The 23,127-nt window shown below is 39.6% G+C and overlaps 1 protein-coding gene across 1 annotated transcript; it reads left to right on the top strand.

Moving 5' to 3' along the window:
* Positions 1-1,172: 1,172 nt before the first annotated feature.
* On the top strand, positions 1,173-22,796 carry RSPH3 (radial spoke head 3). The gene is given in 9 exon segments (XM_060283914.2): positions 1,173-1,456; positions 1,458-1,996; positions 6,728-6,815; positions 12,294-12,435; positions 13,999-14,144; positions 15,523-15,726; positions 17,308-17,470; positions 19,874-19,960; positions 20,375-22,796. Coding segments are annotated over 9 exon segments (1,947 nt in total). The 5' UTR covers positions 1,173-1,174; the 3' UTR covers positions 20,671-22,796.
* The last annotated feature ends 331 nt before the right edge of the window (positions 22,797-23,127 follow it).

Below are 23,127 nucleotides of genomic sequence, written 5' to 3'. Positions count from 1 at the left end.
GTAAATTGGACAATTTGCTTGACAATTTGCTTAATTTCCTTTTATCCTTGAGACATTTGGTTAATTCTAATCTGCAAGGACACTAGAAATCAAGATACCAAGCAGGTGCTAAGTGGTCAAAAAGCTAAGTAGACCTTTCCACAATCTCACAGAGCTGGGAATACAAACTTACAGAGTTCAAGGCCCCCCAAGATGGGGACCCGTTAAAATGCTAGGTTTTCTGTTGAGATTCTTAGAGGCCTATGGTCTGGAATAAGGGAAAACCAGAAATCGATCAGTCCTCCCAAAGCCTGAATCCTTTATTAAATGTCAACTCTGCCAGCTGAGTAAAATTAAATCCTCTGAAGAAAAACAACATAAGCCAGAGCGTCTCTGCATTTTTTTCTACACAATGCCCGACATTTAATCAAAACCCTTAGAGTCATCTTTAACTCGTTTCTTTCTCTAGCCCCCCACTTCTAGTCCATCTGTTTCTATGCACATCAGACACAATTTAAATGTCACTTTCTCCTTTGGCCCATTCAGAAACCACCTCAAAATTAAGAGATCAGACCTAAAATCTTCATTCAGTGTTTTTACCTCTCGCATTTACCATATACCTTTATGTTAGTGTTTATACAATGCCTACATCTGCTTTAGACCATAAGCTTCAAAGCACAGGAGGGATCTCGATCTTAATAGAATGCCTTATCATTTACCAGATACAGTTCTACGTATTTTACTCTTAACTCTTTTAATCCTCATGACAAACTCTTAAGAGATAAATTCTATTACCCCTATTTTGCAAATTAGCAAGATGAAGCACAAAAACATTACCTTGCCAGAGGTTACAGGGCTAGTACGTTGCAGAACCTGCATTTAAATCCACACAGCACTTAACTGAATTGAAGAACGCAAACGCTAATGCAAATAACCGATCGCTCAGGGATGCCTAAACTTCACTTACACAAACCAATATTCTTACATTGCCAGTACTAAAACCAATCCATTGCGTTTCTAAGGGCAGACTCACCCCATGATGCTTCATTCTTCAGGGCAAAGGGGGCCTAAAAGACTCAAGAAAGTGCCCACCCTTTCCCAAAATGACACGTCGGTGGGGCAGGCCTTCACGCTCCGTGCGCCCGAGGGTCCCTTGTAGGACTAGCAACAGAGCGGTAAGCAGAGAAGGCGGAGAATGCAGACCAGCTGCGGAGGACGGCGGCAGGCGGCCCCTGGGGCGGGAGAGGTGGCGGTGCTGGGAGGCACCAGGGAAGCCCTGGCCCGGCCCTGGCACGTAACAGAGCTAGGAACCCGGGTGCCACGCGTGTGCGACCGTAGGTGGACAGCCCGAAGTAGAGGCGCGGCGTCAGTGCCGGGAGAAGCAGCCGAGGGCGGCCCCCGAGGAACGAGGCCTGGGAGAACGGCGCCAACACAGGCCCCGCAAAGCCACACTCAAAAGTGGGACCGGGGACCACGGCCGTCCTCCTCAAGCCTCCGCGGGGGTCTGCCACGCCCGCCTCCTTCACGCGCAGGTGCATCTACAAGGTAGACTTGGGTGGGCGGAGTCAAGACCGGAAATGCCCCGGCGCACTGGTCTTCCCCCGAAACCCTCCAGCAGGAACTTCCCTGAGGTCCCGCTTCCAGCCGGAACGCTGGGTTGCTGGGCAACCGGTGCGGGTGGCGCCGGCGGGCTCAGTGCTGCACCGAGTAAGCCGAGTGTAGCTCCCACCTCCTGCCCTGGCAACTTCCCGTCCCGCCCGCTTCCCTTCTTGCCGCCTCTCCTTGCGTCGCGGAATCCCTGCCCTTGGCACTACGTGCACCTCTCCGGCTCCCACGACACTTTTGTGGCCACCTGCTTCGAACCCAAACTTCACCGAAAGCGAAGCGGTCTGACCCTGGGCGTGGCCTGCACGTTGACGGACCGCGCCTCTCCAGCCATGGCCACCTACACCTACACCAGCCGGCCCCGGGCCCTGCCTGGCCGGCGCCGCTGTTACCGGGACGACCAGATGCAGCAGTGAGTGAGCCAACCAACCCCTCTGTGGTCTCCACCCCCATCCCCACCCCCCGACGTCCCGGGGCCGCGGGGTCCTGGCCCCTTCGCCCTGGCAAAACCTGCCTATGCTGCTTTCCCTTTTCTACGCTCTGCGAAATATAAAATTTCCTCCCCTAAAGAACTCTCCCGTGGTGTGGAGAACTGAAGCAAGAAAGGGCAAGAAATCATGCTGGCATGATTGATAACATGTGGACGGAACCGACTTATTTCACTAAGTTTGAGTCAAGTGATGTTTACTGTTGGCCGACTATGTGCCATGCAAGCACCTTCTAGGGGCATTTACAGACATTTTCTTACGTAGTCCCCAGTGCTGTGAACTTGGTCTATAACTCCATTATGCAAATGAAGAAACTGAGGTAAAAAGGTGTCACACAGGGCTTCCCTGGTGGCGCAGTGGTTGAGAGTCCGCCTGCCGATGCAGGGGACACGGGTTCGTGCCCCGGTCCGGGAAGATCCCACATGCCACGGAGCGGCTGGGCCCGTGAGCCATGGCCGCCGAGCCTGCGCGTCCGGAGCCTGTGCTCCGCAACGGGAGAGGCCACAACAGTGACAGGCCCGCGTACAGCAAAAAAAAAAGGTGTCACACACAATAGCGTGTCCAAAATGGGAGCCAACTAAAGCTGTTTCCACAGCAGCCTTTGGACAGGAATCAGGTTATCCTAACATGCTGGACCCCAAATTGTACTTTTACATTCATCAGTATTTGCAAATATTCAAATATCCATATTTGGAAAGGGCGTTAAATGTTATGGTTCTCTTAAAGTTCTTGCCGTAAGCCTCAAATTTTGGAATCAGCAGAACTTTACAAGAATTCAGGCTCCATGCAAGCAGGAACCTTTGTGACTTTTGTTCACTTAAGACTCTGCCTGACACGTAGCACTCAACACAAATTGTTGAATTAATGACTGAACAGGAGCAGTGTAGCTCTTGATGCTTATTTCAAACAGAGTCTAAATTCATAATTATCTTATTCTGACAATAAAGACTTTTTTTTCTTTTTTGCTGTACGCGGGCCTCTCACTGTTGTGGCCTCTCCCATTGCGGAGCACAGGCTCCGGATGCGCAGGCTCAGCGGCCATGGCTCACGGGCCCAGCCACTCCGCGGCACGTGGGATCTTCCCGGACCGGGGCACGAACCCGCGTCCCCTGCATCGACAGGCGGACTCCCAACCACTGCGCCACCAGGGAGGCCCAAGACTTCTTTTATAATAAATGTCTACCACTTTAAGAAAGCCAAAACAAGGAAATTTAAATGTAAATTATTTATATTATAAAAGGATTCAATTTTAAAAGGGACTCCTTTGAGAAATACTTCCTGGTGCCTTTAAGTGGTTGCTTACAAATCCTTCCTATTGAATCACACCAACAGTTGAAATAAGAATCAATGGTGGTTCATTAGGAACAATTTCTTTTTTTTTATAGAGTTAGTTGATTGGTATATTCAAGTAATCTGTTGATTCAAGCCTTTGGAGGAGTTCTTTTATATTATGTCTTTGATTTTTCAGTTTAAAATTATCCTTATTGGTGATTTTCAGTTTATAAAAGTAATATATGCTTGTTGAAGCAAATGAAGAATACAAAATAAGGGGGAATAAAGGCAGAGTTAATTATCTCCCACCGACCTCTACTCCCACTTTCTTGTTGTAACCAAATTTAACAATCTCGGGCTTCCCTGGTGGCGCAGTGGTTAAGAATCCGCCTGCCAATGCAGGGGACATGGGTTCGATCCTCCCCTGGTCCGGGAAGATCCCACATGCCGCAGAGCAGGTAAGCCCGTGCGCCACAACTACTGAGCCTGTGCTCTAGAGCCCGTGAGCCACAACTACTGAGCCCACACACCACAACTACTGAAGCCTGCGTGCCTAGAGCCTGTGCTCCGCAGCAAGAGAAGCCACAGCAATGAGCCCATGCACCACAACGAAGAGTAGCCCCCGCTCGCCACAACTAGAGAAAGCCCGTGCACAGCAAAGACCCAATGCAGGCAAAATAAATAAATTTTTAAAAAATCTTATTCTTCCACACCTCCTTGCTTGTTCACTCATACAGGAGCATATGCACATATGTATAGAAGGTTTATTTCCAAAATAGAATCATACTTCACACATTAATCTGCAGTTGGCTTCCCCCTATTTTATAAGCTCTAATTCCTTTTTTCCCTAATTTTTTTATGTATACATGCACATACATATCTAATCTTTTAATAATTATCCTATCACTCATGCCTGTGGGTTTCCTTAGTACAGCCTTATTCCCCAGCCCCTTCCCTTGCAAACCTACTCTCCCTCTCCTGCCCCCAAACCATGTTAATGACTTTGAATGAATACTTCTGTACTTTTCTCCAGGCTCACATGTTTATGTACACGTGTATAAATATATACATACACATACACAGCTACAAGGGCTTTACTTCATAGCAGTGGTAACATACACAGTTCTCAACATCTTCCTTCACTCACTTAATTCTTTGTGGAAATTCCTCCAATTATTTTTAATAGCAGCATGATATCCCCTGATACCATATGTTATTAAAATTTTCCACTATTGATAGATATTAAGTTCACTTCAAGTTTTTAACCACAAAGAAGGAAGTTTCAGTAAATAGCCTTATGTACTGGCTTTTATATATCTATGAGGCAGATTCCCAGGGTGGGATTGTTAAGTCATGTGTTTTTTTAATACAGACAAATGGAACAAAATATCTTTCCTCCAGAAATGTTTAAACGTATCCTTTTTCCCACATCCTCTCCAGCAATAGGTGTTATGGACTTTTTTTTCTTTTTGTCTTTGATATCATAAAAACAAAACCAAAATTTATCCTCACTATCACTTTTAATTAGCACTAGGAGGCTTTAATCAAGTAAGCATTATGTTTGGATTTTTCCATTCTGAAAGATCACTGGCTACAGTGGATAGAAATGTTGGAAAGAAATGTTGTTCCACACAGTTAAGAGACTAAGAGACTTCTGCAACAGTCCCAGTAAACGATAGTGGTGGCAGTGAGCAGTGGATGGATGCCAGAAAGATTTGGGGGGTAGAATCAATAGGATTTGCTGGTTGTAGAAAATGGGGAAGAGGGAAGAGTCATGGATGACTCCCAGGCTTCTAAACCAATTGGGTGATTAGTAGTACCATTTAATGAAATAGAGAACACTACAGAAGTAACAAGTTGGAGTGGGAAAATGATAATTAGTTCAATTTTGAGGTTGCCTTTGAGACATTTGAGTGAGATGTCATCACGCATGTCAACTGGCTGTACAGTCTGGAGCTCAGAGGAGAGTTCTGAGCTAAAGATAAAATTGGGAGTTTTAGGTATATGGACATTAAGTGAAGCCTTGAGAGTGGATGAGGTCAACTCAGGACAAGAGAAGGCTGAATCATGAGGAAATTCTTCAGTGGGGGTGACTAGCAAATACCTGGCTGAGAAAGGAGTCAGAGAAAAAGCAGAAGAGCGTTCAGGATAATATGGTGGTATCAGGAGGCCTGGGATGGAGAGCACTTCAGCGGGGAAGTGGCCGGCTGAGCCGAACACTGTCCAGGAGTCGAGTAAGATGAGCAGTGAAGCATGTCTGGGTTTTGAGTAATATGATGCCAGGCTATCCAGTAGTGGTTTCAGTATGTGATAAACAAGCAATTTACTACCCCTAACAGAATCATTTCTGAGAGAGTACTGTTATTGGTACAGGTCGCTATTTGGTTTCATAACCACAAATGGCATATCGTTTACAGAATTTCAAATGAAAATATCAGCTGTGTATTTTTCACTATTGATCATTCTGACCTCTGAAGTTAAAATTTTATTAATATTTTAAAAAATATCATTTTAAAATAGCTTGGAGGTTAAAGAACAATAATAAATGTAACTTATGTTTTAAGCCTGATTCTATTAATGTAACTTTTCAATTCTGGAATCAAAATTTTTTCAGTCCTTTAGAGCAAGTCCCATTTCACCTGGGCTCTTTTCAGGTTTGTTAAGTAGTCTAACAGATTTGCATCCTAAATCTAGCTCCACCTCTCACTAGCTAGGTGACCTTGGTCAGATTCCTTTCTGGGTCTACTTTCTCTTCAGTCAAATGGCAACCATCATTCCCAACTTGAAGCTTATTGTGAGCAATAAATAATATCTGTGAAGCACCTGGCTTTATAATAAACATTCCATTTGTCTCCTTACTTTATGGACTGTGCTAAAAAAAAAATCAATTAAAGTATTTTCATCTTAAATGAAAATATTTTCATTTCTAAATCCTATTAAAAATGAGTTGACTTCAGACAGAGAAAGACAAATATGACATCACTTATATGTGGAATCTAAAGAAGTGATACAATTGAACTTATTAACAGAACAGAAATAGACTCACAGACATAGAAAACAAACTTATGATTACCAAAGGGGAAAGGGGGGAGAGGAATAAATTGGGAATTTGGGGTTAACAGATACACATTACTATATATGAAATAGATAAACAACAAGGACCTACTATATAGCACAGGGAACTACATTCAATATCTTGTAATACCTTATAATGGAAAAGAATCTGAAAAAATATATATATATGTATAATTGAATCACTTTGCTGTACACCTGAAACTAACACAACACTGTAAATCAAGTATACTTCAATTTTAAAAAATGAATTGACTTCATAGATACCAATACTCTATTACAGTCATTATTTAGAATTTGCTTTTTTACAGAGCTGAAGAACCTATGCATTACGGAAACATAATGTATGACAGAAGGGTGATCCGAGGCAACACTTATGCTCTGCAGACAGTACCACTGGTAAGTATAATTTGAATAGTATAACACAGAGCGTTCTTGTGGTGAAGGACCAATTTTTGTTTCTTTTAATTTCTAATCTGTTATAGACTAACACATTTATGAAATAAAATAAAGATGAATTGCTAGAAAAATGAAATGAAAAAAAAAAAAAGACATGCAAAATACAAACCAGATAGTGGTTGCCAGGGATGGGGGAATAGGGAGTAGTTATTTAATGGGTACGGAGTTTCCTTTTTACAAGATGAAAAGAGTTCTGGAGATGGATGGTGGTGACGGTTGCACAATGTGAATGTAGTTAATGCCACTGAACTGTGCACTTAAAAATGGTTAAGATGGTAAATTTTATGTTATGTGTATTTTACCACAATTAAAAGTATTTTTAAAAATACAAACCCCAGTTTTTTACTAGGTGAATAGAACTGTGGAGATCTATTCTAAAAGTTTCCAAATGTTTACTCTCAGTTTCTATAATTAAATTGTTATAGACCAGTTCAAATAGCTCACAGACAACACGAGTCTGAGGACCACACTTTCAGTAGCACTGGTCTAATATATTTAGGTTTGTTTAAATTATCTCATGCTCCAATACTGTTATCATTATTTAATCAAAAAGTCTGAATTATGCTTCTTTTCTTTAGTTCACTCAACAAATATTTATTGAGTTTTAAGTCCTGTGCTGGGTATGTAGGATACAGAGATGAGTAAGATATAGTGTGATATTAAGAATGATTTCTTGGGGATTGACATATGTGCTCTAATATGTATAAAATAGATAACTAATAAGAACCTGCTGTATTAAAAAAATTAAATTTAAAAAAAGAATGATTTCTTGGCACAGAAATGAAATATAGTTAACTTGTAAACACTATTTGACATATAAATGCTTAACACCACATGGGATGTATGGGATGTTAGACATTCTGAATCAGCATATATCAAAATCACCTAGAAAACTCAAAAATATATATGCTTCAGCATACCATGCATCTACTGCATTAGAACCTCCAAAAGTTGGACACAGGGGTATGTAGTATTAATAAACTTCCCTGGGCCATTCTGGTACAGCCAGTTCAGGGGCCAGCATTTAGAAACAATAGCTCAAACATGTGATATAGACATGTTCCAGCATTTTCTTGTGGCAGTAGCAATGAATACTGCCAGATCTCAAACAAGAGTAGAATGGAGAATCACTGCTTTTTTAGTCCTTTTTAAAAAAATTAATATTATGATGATTTGGTACATTTTTTTTTAGTTCTTTAGTCAGTTCATCAACACCTCACTTTAAAAGTATACTCAGACTTCCAGTTCCAGACATGTAGGAATTCACCAATTCCTTCCTATTCCTCCTTTTACAACTAAAAAACCCTGGATGTAGCACCACAAACAAACAGGAAGATTCTGAAAGGTAGAAAGAAGAAAGTGGACTGGCTAGGAGCCTCTGGACTTGAACAACATGGCAATGAGTCCATGGGTTTTCTTTTTGCCTCTCACATATCCCAGAGTGCCAGAGAAGCCTGCAACCTGCAACCACGAACACCCTGGAACCTGGCACACCCTAAGAAAAGCCTGCTCCCTCTGTCCAAAGGTAGAGGGTGGCCTCGTGCAACAGAAACCTCCTTAGCATTGTAGCCCTCCTCCAGCCACACACCAATGGATAAACCGCGCTGCCCCTCCACATGGCCATTGGTGAGGCTAAGGTGGAGAGCTGGGCCTTTTAACATCTCCACGTGACAGCAACAATACGAATCAGTCCTCTGATTAATCCACGGAGTTGGTGTCAACAAGGGCAGAGCAGGAGGCTGAAGTGCCACCTCACCCGGGGCAGTGAGGTGGTAAGAGATGGTATAAATGGATCCCCTACTTTTTCTGGGGTGGCATCAGCTGAGCCAGGAGGGAGCTGAATTTTCAACCCTACCTGACGGCAACAAGGAGGAACAAGGTAGTAAGAGGCAGTGCTAGCCAGAACTCAACTCCCCTACACTCCAACGCTAGTGTCAGTGGAGCATAGCAAGGAGCTGAACTATCACCCCCACCTGGCACCAGTGAGATGATGCAGGTTGGCACCCTGCTTTCACTGCATGGTGGTAAACTTTCCTCTCCACTCACACCTGTGCACTAAAACAAAAGGGGTGACTTCCTGCTAAAACGATTAAGACCCATAGTCTCACAGCATAATACCCAACATGTCCAGAAGACAATTTAAAAATCACTCAATTGTACCAAGAACCAGGACAGTCACAACTTGAATGAGAAAAATCAATCAAGAGATGACAACGCCAAGATGACTCAGATGTAGGAGTAACCTGACAAGACTTTTAAAGTGGTCATCATAAAAATACTTCAATCAAAAATGAGCAATTATGAACTTTCTTGAAACAAATGGAAAAAAATAGAAAATCTTTGCAAAGAAACAGACAAGATTAAAATGAACCAAATGGAAAATATAGAACTGAAAAATACAATAACCAAAATAAAAACCTCTCAGATGGACTTATTGGAGATGACATAGGAAACAGTCAGTCAATACAGAAACAAATCAGTGGAATTACCTGGTCTGAAGAACAGGTAGAAAATAGACGCCTGCCCCCGAAAAAGCCTCAGAGATCTGAGGAACAATAACAAAATATCTAAATTCAGTCCCAGGAAAGGAGGAAAAGTGTGGGATTTGAAAAAATACTCAAAGAAATAGTGCCTGAAAATTCCACGAGTTTGACAAAAGGCATAAACCTACAAATTTTCACCAAGACACATCAAAATCAAACTTCCAAAAGCAAAAAACAAAAAAAGTCTTGAAACCAAGATTAGGGAAATACAAATTAGAGAAATACAAATTAAAACCACAATGATGTAACTACACACCTGTTAGAAAAGCTAAAATTTTAAAATAATAGTAAGATGAAGTGCTTGTGAGGATGTAGAGCAACTGGAACTCTGGTAGATTGCAGTTTGAAATGTAAAATGGTACATGGACCCTAGAAAATCGTTAAGTGGCTGCTTATAAAAACTAACAAGCACTTACCATTCAAGTCCACAATTTAACTCTTAGACATTTATCCCAGAGAAATGGGAACATATGTTCACATATTAACCTGTTCACAAATGAACATTTGTAGCAGCTTTATTCATAATAGCCAAAAAACTGAAAAAACCAAGTGTCTTTCAGTAGGTAAATGGTTAAACAAACCTGGTACATTCATGCAATCAAGCACTGCTAACAAAAAGCCATGAGGGCTTCCCTGGTGGTGCAGTGGTTAAGAATCCGCCTGCCAGTGCAGGGGACACAGGTTCAAGCCCTGGTCTGGGAAGATCCCACATGCCACGGAGTAACTAAGCCCGTGCGCCACAACTACTGAGCCTGCGCTCTAGAGCCCGTGAGCCACAACTGCTGAGCCCATGTGCTGCAACTACCGAAGCCCATGCGCCTAGAGCCCGTGCTCTGCAGCAAGAGAAGCCACTGCAATGAGAAGCCTGTGCACCGCAACAAAGAGTAGCCCCTGCTCGCAGCAACTAGAGAAAGCCAGAGTGCAGTGGCGAAGACCTAACCCAGCCAAAAATAAATAAATTAAATACATAAATTTTTTTTAAAAAAAGGAATGAACTATTGATACAGGTAATAACCTGGGTGGACCTCAAGGACATTATGCTTAGTGGAAAAAAGGCAATCTCAAAAGGTTACATTCTGAATGATTCCTTGTATATAACATTCTTAAAAAGACAAAATCTAGAGATGGAGAACAGAATTGAAGGTGGGACTTGGAGAAATATAAAAGAGGCTCCTTTGGGGCAATGAGATAGGTCTCTATCTTTATTGTGGTAGTGGTTACACAAATCTATATATAAAATCATATAGAATAACATACACAGACACAAATCAATGCCTGTAAAAATTGTGAAAACCGAGTAAGATCTGTTAATATCTTATATGTTAATTTCCTGATTTTGATATTTTGTTATAATTGTATAAGATGTCACCATTGAAAGAAGCTGGGTGAAGCATACACAGGACGCTATGTACAATTTTTGCAAATTTCTGTGAATTATTTCAAAATAAAACTTTTTTAAAAAGAGATTATAACTAGATCTGAAACAGTTAAGTTAGGCAATGCATTTCTAAAATGAACTTGTTGTATTTCTGTTACCCTAAATCTTTCAAGGCTGACATTTAAAATTCTATTACATTAAAAAATAGAAATAAATCAAGCATGATATTTATAATAATGTAGAATATACACATTATACAAAGGAAAAGTCCTCCATTGAAGAATCCCAAAATGATATTAGTAATTGTATTAGAAAAATAAAACTGTAGGTGATATTTCTTTCTTTTTGGTAAAGATATTTCTTTCTTTTTGGTGGTTATTTTATAATAAAAGGAAATAATAATTATGTAAGGGAAGAGCTATTCTATGACAGGTATTGTGTTAGACTTGTTACATTATCATCTGATTTGTTCCTTATAATCTAAAACTTAACAGATGTTATTCCCATTGTACAGATGAGAAAACTGAATATCTGAAAATGTGGGTTATTAGTCCAAGCTTTACTAATCCTAGTAATTAATAAATTAAGGAGTTGGAATTTGAGCTTCAGAGCCAATGCTCTTCTTTCCACTATATAATGTGAATATGGGGAAAATTTACGATAGGTAGTGTTAAGTTAGGAAAACAGTATAAAATGTATGGTATCACCACAACTTCACAAACACTGTGTGCATTTCAATAGCAGTAGCCATTGTATTAGGAAGATGGGATTATAGGTAATTTTCTTTTTTCTTTTTTAAAAAACTACAATTTCAATTAAAATGTTTTTAGAAGTCTAATTTTAAATATTAAAAATTTTCATGTAAAGTACTTTTATATTTTCCTTTTCTTTTCCTATTTACCTTGAGATGAGATAAGGTAGCTATGGAGAAGGGCTACAGAATTAGGTGTGAGTATGAAATCAAGGACTGCCACATATTGCAGGACTACTGTGAATAATTATTCTTTTAATCCCTTAGCTACTATTTTGTGCACTTGGACAGGCTTCGTTTGGACTGAGGGTATTTTCTTTGTGAGCTAATATAGTTTTTAAGGAAATTCTGTCCATGAAATCAGATTTTTAAAAAATTCGAGCGCTTTTCAATTTCTTAACTACACATTAAAATTTACTGTGACTGAGTGGTTGTATCGGTTTACTAGGCCCCAGAGGAGTTCATGGTAAAAATCCTTGAATGAGGAAAAACAATTTATTAGATGGGATTCTGCACCCATTTTAATTAACAGTCATAAATTGAAGTTACTTTATATGTTTTGTCAGATACCTTTGTAATTACCAGACAAAGTTCAAATAAATTTTTAATCATCAAGTCACTGATGATAATCAAGAGGCATTCTCTGACAGAGGCTTTTATACCATCCAGGAATCACTTTTGGAACAGCAGTCCTATATGCTTTGAGAAATATTTTCTAAATTTTAGAAGCCTTTTCTGTCACTCAGCCTGAGCAGCCCGATCCTGCAGAGATTCAGAGACAGCAGCAGGCTAAGAGGAGGGCTCTTGCCAAAAAACGAGCCCAAGAAGAGCTCAGACCACGAACGCCCGAACCCGTGGAAGGCAGAAAGCATGTAGATGTACAGACAGGTATGTGGGCCCGCCATTGGCATGGTGGCTCCTGGGTGTGCTTGGTTTTCTAAGTCAGTTCATTTTATTTGGCCTTTATATTATTTATGTGTCTGTTATGCTGTCCAGTACTTCCCCAGTCACATGGTAGGAGAAGTCCCTTCATTAAACAAACTCATAGACTATATATTATTATTATATTGGGTATGGCTGCAAGTATGAGATGGGGTTTTTGAAAAAAGAATTTAATGACCAAATTAAGTTCTCTCTTAGCCCTTTTCACATATTCTATTCTCAAACTGGCATTATTTCTTACTTTTTATAGCCCAACATGAATCAGTGTTGGACCAACAGGAGAGGACAGCAATCTAGTTTTATTTTGGTGTTTTGTCTTTTGAGGGGAGTAAACCCATTTAGATCTGAGTCCCCCACTTCTCTCACCATGGCCTCTTCTTGTCTCTCCTTTTGTTCTCCATTCGCTTTGCTTACTCCCCAGGGCCATTCGGGCTTTCCTAGGCTAGTGCCAGGCTTTTCCTCTTGTTTGACTGTTGTCAGCTGTGGAGGCTTACCTAGATCTATAGGGTCTAGCTGTGTTGTTGATAGAATCTTGATAGTCAAACAGTACTTGGTGTTCTCCTTGGACCAGTGTAACTACTCGGCATTCACCTTGCACCCTGCCGAGATGGTGAGTAGATTCATCTGAGATATTTCTGGATAATAAGGATGAAAGGAAGAGGACCATTCCGTGTTTTTTCCCTACGTTGAGGCCAAGTGTAGAATGAGTATATGTCTGTGATTAGCCAACATAGTTGTAATTCTGAGAGAGCTAAATTTTAGTGTTTATTTATACCATCAGAATATTAAGTGATGGAATAGCAGGTACTTTTTGTTGAGTATTTCTTGTATCTCAGAGACTACACCAGGTCCTTTTCCTATGTATCTCCTTTATTATTACAAAGACTCCATGTGACTGATAATTATGAGCCCTTTTACACATAAAGAAACTGAGGCCCAAAGAGGATGTAATTTGGCTGGGTTCTGTGTTCAACATCTGACTCCGATTCTCATGTTCTTTGCGTGATACCATACTGCCCTTGCCTCATATAAATTATTCCTAAGGTGAAATTTGGTTTCATATGTCTGTTTATAATATGTAGGCTAGAGGGAACATCAGGTAACACAGTGACATGGTGCATAGTTTTTTTAAATATCCAGGAATTTTAAAATCTTTATAAGTTGACTATCTTAGGACTCGTTAAATAAATGGATCGTTAACTTTGCATCCTGTGTTATACTTTGTGTCTTACGTACATCTATGGTTTCATGCTCTTCTTTAGTTCTGTTTTCAAATACAAAGCACAGTGCTTTCTCAACATTTAATTAATGTTCTAGCCTGAGTAACTCTATAGTCTTCCAAATATTATAAAAACGCTTAGCACACTATGTGAATTGAACCCCACATTTGAGTACTTTTATTCCAAGACTTGTTTTCTGATCCATTCAATTCTATTTTGAAGGGACTGTAGTTTCAAATACTTGGAATAGACCAGAATTTCAAACTCAATGTATATGGTGTTCTCTTAGAATTATACCTTGAAGAAATTGCTGACCGCATAATAGAAGTTGATATGGAATGCCAAACAGATGCATTTTTGGACAAACCACCAACACCGCTCTTTATTCCTGCCAAAACTGGCAAAGATGTGGCCACCCAAATTCTAGAAGGAGAGGTATAGTACATTATTGGACTTCCCTCTATCTTCTTTATAAATAGTTAAAGTTAGGTTTACTTAAAAGCTTAACATGAATACAAACCACTTCACAGTCAAGAAGATTCTACTTACTGCATTTCTTTCCAAATTTATCTATAATAGTTTTATACTGAGCTACCCAGAAATGTTATTTTTTAAATTATTTTTTAACATCTTTATTAGAGTATAATTGCTTTACAGTGGTGTGTCAATTTCTGCTTTATAACAAAGTGAATTAGTTATACATATACATATGTCCCCATATGTCTTCTTGCATCTCCCTCCCAATCCTACCCCTTCTTGCATCTCCCTCCCTCCCACCCTCCCTATCCCACCCCTCTAGGTGGTCACAAAGCCCCGAGCTGATCTCCCTGTGCTATGCGGCTGCTTCCCACTAGCTATCTGTTTTACGTTTGGTAGTGTATATATGTCCATGCCACTCTCTCGCTTTGTCCCAGCTTACCCTTCCCCCTCCCCGTATCCTCAAGTCCATTCTCTAGTAGGTCTGCATGTTTTTAAATACCATGATCTCATTTTCCCTCTTTGCTGTTCAGAAATAAAAATTTTTAGAAATGTTTTTAGAATATTTACATATTTAATTTTTGTGCGTTTGCATACTTGCTTAATATATGAATATTAAGGTAGATTTGTACCAAATAAAAGTAATATCTCTGGTATAAAAAGTTCCACTGTTAGTTCCTTGTAGATTACATAAATTTTATGAAGATGATCTATGTTAGGAAAATAATCCTGAAATAATTACATTTTCATATCAGTGTGGAATGCATAAATAGGCCAGTTTATGAAATTGAAGAAGAGAAGGCAGTCCTTATGTACATAATGACTTCAGTGAGATTTAAGATTTGAAGGAATTTGAAAGTACGGTCGTTGAGATTGGGAAATTAAGTTTTCATAACCTACATAGAAGGGTATATTTGCCTCGAAATCCTAGAGATGAATCACCAAAATATCCGTTATTCTTGTTCCTTTGTTCTTCAAACCGTTATCAAAACGACCAGTAAAAACTGAGTAGAAAAGGCAGAGAATAAGAAAGACGGACATTTCCCTTGGGTTTCAGAGTTTTATCTGAAAATTGTTGAGTATCGAGGTTCATTCTGATGATTGCATAGGTCTTTTTATAACTTAGACTCAATCATTTTTTGCTTGTAAACAGCCTGTGTGCCCTTCAGGCTATTTTGAGGATCAGAAACCATGAATAAAACACCAGCACAGTGTCTGGCACACAGAAGACACTCAATAAATAGTATTCTGTTATTGCTCATCTTCCGGATATTTTTTCACTGAGCCTTTGGTTCATGATTACAATTTTAAACTTGCTTTGTTTTGTGTGTTTAAGCTCTTTGACTTTGATCTTGAAGTTAAACCAATGTTAGAAGTTTTGGTGGGAAAGACCATCGAGCAGTCTCTTCTGGAAGTAATGGAAGAAGAAGAGTTGGCGAACCTGCAGGCCCGTCAGCACGTACATGAGGAGTTACACAACGTCGAGCTTGCGGAAGTTCAGCGACTTGAAGAGCGGGAGAGACGACACCGAGAGGAAAAAGTATAGAATTTTAGTTTCTCTCTTAGATTTTGGTTATTTAATAGACTATGTTCAAAATCACATGTAGTATGAACAGAGCTCAAGATCTTTGCAAACATATAGAAAAGACCTGTAGTAATTGTTGCTCAGGTCTCTCCTGTAGATCACAGATCTTTCCTGGACTGAATTACGTTTTTAAATTCCACTTTACATAAATGTACCTACACAGAGTTCCCAAAGTTCCTAAATGTAACAATTTAAATTACATATGTTCCAGTGAAAGGCACTCTTAAATATCAAGAGTGCTAGAGAAAGAAATAACATGAATTTGCCCCAAGTCAGTGGCAGAGAAGGTGGCAGGAAAAAGTGGAGTATCTTTGGGTAGGTGGGCGGTAAGAAGCAGAAGATCTGCCTAGAATTCTGCATCTTATTCTCTGTGGTGAGCCTTGCTCCACATCTGTAGAGTCTACTACTTGTGTCTTTATAAAATATTTATACTTGGGGTCTTTATAGAATATTTCTCTAGATTATAGGTTTTTAGAACCTTTAATAAGAAAAGTTTTAGAATCCAATTTTTAAAATATGCCAGAAACCTCTAGTTAGGAAGCACGAGGCTCAGTAATCTTTAGATAAGAGTCTGTCTGGGTTTGGCAATAAGTGTCACCCTGTATTAAACACTGGCTGGATAGATGATGAAGGAGTTCCCAGACACCTGAACGGGCTCAAAGAGTTTAGCTTACCACGCAGAATAGCTTAGTTGTCGGGACATTTTACCCAAAACCTAGTCAAATGGACTTTCAGTTCTCCTCCAAAGTGAATAATTAATTGTGTAAAGAGCATAGGGCTGATGGTAAAGATTGTGCAAATGCAGGATTATTTGTTCACAATTATAAAATGAACACTGACAGAATTAGCTTTGTTGAAATAATTGGTGAAGACCCTATCAAAAAAAAAGTTAAATTTGTTTATTTACTGTTAGGAAATATATTTTAAAAAATGAAGTCTACAAATCATCTAGATTTATATTTGCTTAAACTTTGAAAATAGATTTAATTAGAAAATATATTAATGTTCCCACTTGTACATAGGAGTAGAGAATAGTTCATTAGCTTCAGAGGTTTCATATGAGCTACAAGAAGCAACAACAACAAAAAGAGGTTTTATAATTTTCTGAACTTTATGAACTCAAAGAATCATTACAAATGAGATAACTTATTGGCCCAAGTTTTTAATCAAAGATATCTAAGCAACTGTAATTTTCATATCAGCAATACTTTAAAATACTAATTAAAAATACATATAACTGTTATTATTCTTTGATATCAGCCATACAGTCAAACATGTATGTCTTGAAATTATTTTACTTGAAAATGGATCAGGAAACAAATTTTACCTTAAGTTTCATCTCCTCTGAATTCAGTACCTACCTAGCTGTTGAAATTCATTAAAATCTTGATGAAAAACCTGAACTGGTAATAGACACCTCGCTGTTCATTTTTGGATACAAATATAAGTCCAAATTCTTCCCGCTCACTAGAGTCAGCATTTGGGGAAGACGTAATAGCTGAATAACCACCTGTGGTGGCGTTTTTCTCTGGGCAGGAACGTCGTAAGCAGCAGCAGTGGCAGGTGGTTCACAAGCATAAGGAGACTGCACAGAAAATCGCCGCCCGAGCGTTTGCACAGCGTTACCTGGCCGACCTTCTCCCTTCTGTTTTCAGCAGCCTCAGGGATGCAGGCTACTTTTATGATCCTGTTGAAAGAGGTCTGTGGAGGTCTTTGTTAGATTAACTGTCTAACAATAAGCATCCTCTTCATGGTTCAGATTTATCGCGTGCCCATTTTTATTTTGAATTGGAATCTTTCTGAAACAAATTTTAAAATCAATTACAGTTGTTTTAAGAAAGAACTGTTACTAGTAAGAGGTGCATTATAAAGATCTTGATTTTAGGATGTTTACTTTCATTGAGAAACAATATTGGATAGTAGAAAGAAATACGGACTTGATGTCAAAAACTTGAGCTTGAATCCCAGTTTTATCATTAACTAAGCTCTATGACCTTCAGTCTCCTCCTGTGTGACACGAGGATCATTTAGGAGCTAAACGTCATAATGTAAATAAAACCTAAACGCGGACTTTTTCACCCAATACGTACTGCAACATAGTACAGCCCGTGGTTGGTTGAAGCCACAGATGCAGACCTGCAGATACAGAGGTCTGCCTGCGAAGTCATACGCGGATGTTTGGCTGTGCCTGCGGTCAGCAGCCCCAACCGCCATGTCCTTCAAGGGTCAGTTGTATATGTAATCTATATGTGTAAGTAGTGGTCGCTAAGTTTTTCTCAGTAGACTTCCTATTCCAATCAAAATCTCTTTGGGGACAGCTAGTGAGGTTATGTAATGAGGTGTTTATACTATCCCAGGCATTGTATTAAGTGTTGGAGGCTTCAACAACAACCAAACCAACCTGGTCTCTGCCTTGATAGAACCCGTACCTGTTAGCCATCTCCCAGCATCCCCTCAGAGCCACTCTCCTCAGCTTGGTGTGGCCAAACGGAGGGGAAGAGTTGGCACTTTCTCACTGCCGCCCTCCTTCCTCGGGTTCAAAAGCACTTACATCCATGCTGCTTTGTACACAGGTCCTATTTCAAATGGCTAATACTGTCTGAGGGCAGATATTAGCCATGTCAGTTTTCACCGATGACACACTGAATTCAATACATAAGGGTCAGGTTACAGACAAATATTATTAGTTTACATTTCTATTGTACTTTGCAATTTTTGTCGTGTTTTTCACACATGATACCATTTGGCCCATCCGAAAGGGCTGTGAGGGAGGGAGTATGGCAGATTAAGTCCCATTTTTCAGAAGTAGAAACTGAAGCTCAGAGAACTTGAATTGCTCTTGGACACTCGGGGGGTGCTTAGGTCTGCACTGACTGGGACTCTGACTCCAGGTCCAGTGCCCTTGCCATGCTGCCAGCTTCCCGGGGTCCAGCTGGGCCTCTTGCTGTTAGTCACAGAGGCCAGCAACCTTTTCTGCGTTCATGGGTTGCTGGAAAAGTCAGTTATAGATCATTTAAAAGCTTGCAAAGGAGATTCATGCTTCAGATTAAGACTATTTATAGTAGTGAATATATATTCTATCACACTCTCTCTTGTCACCCATTGAAAAATAACAATTAGGTGCCTGCCCCCAAAAAAAGCTTTTTTTTTTTTTTTTGGCCATGCCGCACGGCATGTGGGATCATAGTTCCCCAACCAGGGGTCGAACCTGTGCCCCCTGCAGTTTAAGTGCAGAGTCTTAACCACTGCACCTCCAGAAACGTCCCCCAAAAAAGCCATTTTAAAACATTAAAATGTATATTGTAAGGGACCTTTTTTTTTTTTTTTTTTTTTTTGGCGGTACGCGGGCCTCTCACTGTTGTGGTCTCTCCCGTTGCGGAGCACAGGCTCGGGACGCGCAGGCTCAGCGGCCATGGCTCACGGGCCCAGCCGCTTTGTGGCATGTGGGATCCTCCCAGACCGGGGCACGAACCCACGTCCCCTGCATCGGCAGGCAGACTCTCAACCACTGCGCCACCAGGGAAGCCCAGGGACCATATTTTTTAAAGGCTTATACCATAGAGTAGATTTCCATTTCAGTTTGAACTAATTTATCACTAATGGAAACACCTCGTTTCCAACCCATTTCTACATGGCCTTCTTAGATGCCCTCTGACCCTTACCTCTGAATCTTGATCAGCTTCTGTCGTCCCCAGGCTTCAGCTGGGCTTCAGGTGGAGGTGCCAGCATTGCTCAGTTCTGGCTTTGCATTGCATTTGGCTTGGAGTTCTGCTCCCAGTTCCACACCCCCTGCTTCCACCCCCACCCCCCGCCTCCTTGATTCATCTCACATTGCACCTATAAAGTCAGTTCTAACACCTTTGACCCCAAGGAAGGCCTCATAGTTCTAAAAATACTGTTTCTACTGCAATTGAACAGAAATAGACCAGAAGATATATAGAGAATGTGGTAACAACAAAAGTGATGCTGTATGAGTCTATTTGACATTTTATAATAAGAAAACAATATTGATGTATCTGTAACATTAGGGGAAAACACAAATTCTTCCAATCTATAATGATTCCTAAAAATCACTTAATGAAGTTAACTTTTTAAATTACAGATATTGAGATAGGATTCCTTCCATGGCTAATGAATGAAGTTGACAAAGCCATGGAGCGCAGCATGGTTGGAAGAACAGTGGTTGACAGTAAGTTCTTTTATTTTATTATTTGAAAGTCATCTCTGAAATTTTTCAGTAGAAAGAATATATAGAAGAAAGATATTTTAAAGTTTTGGTTCTTAAATTTTCAGTATACCAGTTATATTAACAAAGGTACATAGTTTTACCCTCAATATTAATTTTGGTTCTTGTATAATTTGATCAGAATTAATATCTTCTGTCATTACATTATAAGTTATATTCTGTTAAAACAGGCATTGACTAGAATGCATATTTAGTGCATTAAGTGGCACAGAAGGTAAGTATGTTGACTTTATATAAAAGGTCATGATACAGGGAAGGGACGAGGGCTGGTGAATATTTTGTACTCATCTGTAAGTCAGCATTATAACTACCAAAATACGAAAAATCACAGTGATTTCTGCACCTATAATTTCTCAGTGTTGATCCGTGAGGTGGTTGGGAAACGACTGAGTCTGTATGAGCGTAAGGAGGACAGGCACTCTTCTCTGAAACCTGAGGATGGGCTCAGTGGTCCTGGAGGAATGAGAGACCCACCGGTGGGCTACGAGTTCCAGGATCACGGTGCATCACAGGCACAGAGGCCACTTCCAGACACAGACTCCCTGCAAAGAACACCGTATGATGCAATGTATATGGAGAGAGTGTCATCCCAAGACAGGAAGCTTATGGAAGAAGAGGATGAGCAAACAAATGAGGAAATCCTTCAGGAGTGAAGAACTGTTGCAATAGAGGGGAGCTTCGGAGCCGTGGAACCCAGCAGCAGCCAGTCAGCTTTGCGAGCAATCAGGTAATGATGCGCGAGTCCCCTCAGGTTATGCGCTAGGTTGTGTTTAGTCAACATGTCTTCTTGTCCAATGGACTGAGCAAATCAAATACGTTGAAATAATAAAACTAATTTTTAAAATGAAACTTTATTTAATAGTAGACTATTTAGAAGCTATATTATAACTCTAATGAGAATTATGTCTAATTACAAGCTTCCCATTACCAGTATATATAACTAATGAATGTATTTTTCCTTAGCCCTTCCATCACCACTGTGTAACTAATATATTTTTACTTACTCTTCCCATTACCACTATATATAGCTAATATATTTTTCCTTAGTTTTGTGGTTTCGTTCTTTTTTTAGTAAGTATGCTATTTAATGTTAGATATCAGTGCTGTCAGCCATTGAGCTTTTCTTCTCTGCAGAAAAACTGTTTAACTTACTCTAACCAAGAATCCCTAAATGTTGGGTAACTGAAAGCTATAGTGCTCTCTCCTTGCAAAGACCAAGAAGTATACCCATATTTGTATAAAATTAAACAGATAGTTACCCCTTCAATCTTCAATCTTCAAGTAATGCTCAAGGGATTCTATGAATTAGTAATATGCTCTCATCTAGTTTTTCACATTCCTGCTATTAAAAAATTTCAGGCAATGCCAATAAAGCTAAAAGTCCCTCCTCAGAGGCGACCACTGTCATCGATCAGGTGTGTACCTTCCAGGCCTTTTTCAAGATATTTTTATAGATATAGATTTGAACACCTGGAAGTATATGGGATGTGTTATTTGCATTTTTCACCTAACAGTATATCTTAGACCTTTCAACATTAGTACATATAAATCTCTTTTTAAAATATGGTAAGATATTACCTAGCATGACTGTGTTATAGGGAATTACCATTTGACTTTTTAATCTGAACTTCTCTGGTGAATTTACCTGCACTATTGAAAATCACAGATATTTTATTTCTGAAATTATGACTCTTTAATCACTGAAGTCTTCTGAAGCTTTAGGTAGATATAGTCTGTTTTTCTCAGAATATTTATAAATGTATAATATTTATAAATATATATAAATATTTATAAATACATAAGTTATTTGAAATAGCTTGCAGTTATTAACACACTTACTTTAGTTTCTTTTTTCTTTTAAAGATTTTTTTTGATGTGGACCATTTTTAAGGTCTTTATTGAATTTGTTACAATATTGCTTCTGTTTTATGTGTTTTGGTTTTTTGGCCACAAAGCATGTATCGTCTTAGCTCCCTGACCAGGGATCAAACCTGCACCCCTTGCATTGGAAGGCGAAGTCTTAACCACTGGACTGCCAGAGAAGTCCCAACCTTAGTTTCTTTTTAAATTAGGTATTAAAAATATATAAGAACATCTTTCTCCATTTGTAAAATGAACTGCGCTGTATGTCTCTATAGCATTTTTCATGATTCTCAAGCTAATTCCCCACATATTATAACCCCACATCATTTTAACCTCAGAGCAACTTCTGCGGTGTATGTGACAATATTTTTATTTTCATTTTCAATCAATCTTTGGTTTGTTCAGCCAGCAAACATTCACTGAGTGCCTTCTGGGTGTGGAGCACCTTGAGGAGGCTGCCTAGCAGTGGAGCTGAGTGAAGCAGGGGTAAAATGAGGAAACCACAGCTCAGGGGTTTTAAGTGATTTGCCCTAAGTGACAAGCCTAGTAAGTAATGGGATGAAAGCTGGAGCCCCAATCTCCTTCCTTCTAATCTACTATACTTTCTTCTGAACAACCTTGAACCTTTGTGAGGTGCAAAGAATAACTTCAAATAAATTATTGCATTAACAGCATTTTAAAAATTGGAATCACTTCTGTCATTCATTGCTGGGTTAGTTCCATCTTGTTAAAAAGTCGTTACGATCCTCCTAAAATTTACAAAATACTAATTTTGGTAGTAAGACCAGGAAATTTTTTTTAATTGGGATTGTTGTGGATCACTTTTATTATGGGTTGTTCAATACCCACAATTTTAAGAATGCTTTCTGGATGGATTTGAGGTTGATTATCTTCTACAATTCTAACCTGCCTTTACAGTAAGCCAGTCCGTTAAACACTTTGCAGATGTTTTGCTAAACATCCAGTTCTGAGCTCTATAATTCCATAAGTTAATTCAGTTTATTAAATATACCTACATCTGTAGACCCCACACTGAAGTTGGTTAAGCTTAACTGCCATCCTGTTCCATCCTAGAGAGAAAAAAAATAGTTGCGAAGTTAGGGCACTGTCCCGTGAAGCCGGTTATATATTATCTGTAGGAAAAAATACTGAATGGAAACTTTAAATTGGCTGTGCTCACATTTGCTAATACTCTTCTTACGAGTCCTGTTCCTTTCTATTTTCAACCAACACTAAGCTAACAGAAG

This window comes from Globicephala melas, chromosome 14 (genome assembly GCF_963455315.2).
Source record: "Globicephala melas chromosome 14, mGloMel1.2, whole genome shotgun sequence".
In the NCBI taxonomy this organism is placed as follows: Eukaryota; Metazoa; Chordata; class Mammalia; order Artiodactyla; family Delphinidae; genus Globicephala; species Globicephala melas.
The sequence above is the reverse complement of the archived record's forward strand: the minus strand, read 5'-3'. Positions and strand labels throughout refer to the sequence as shown.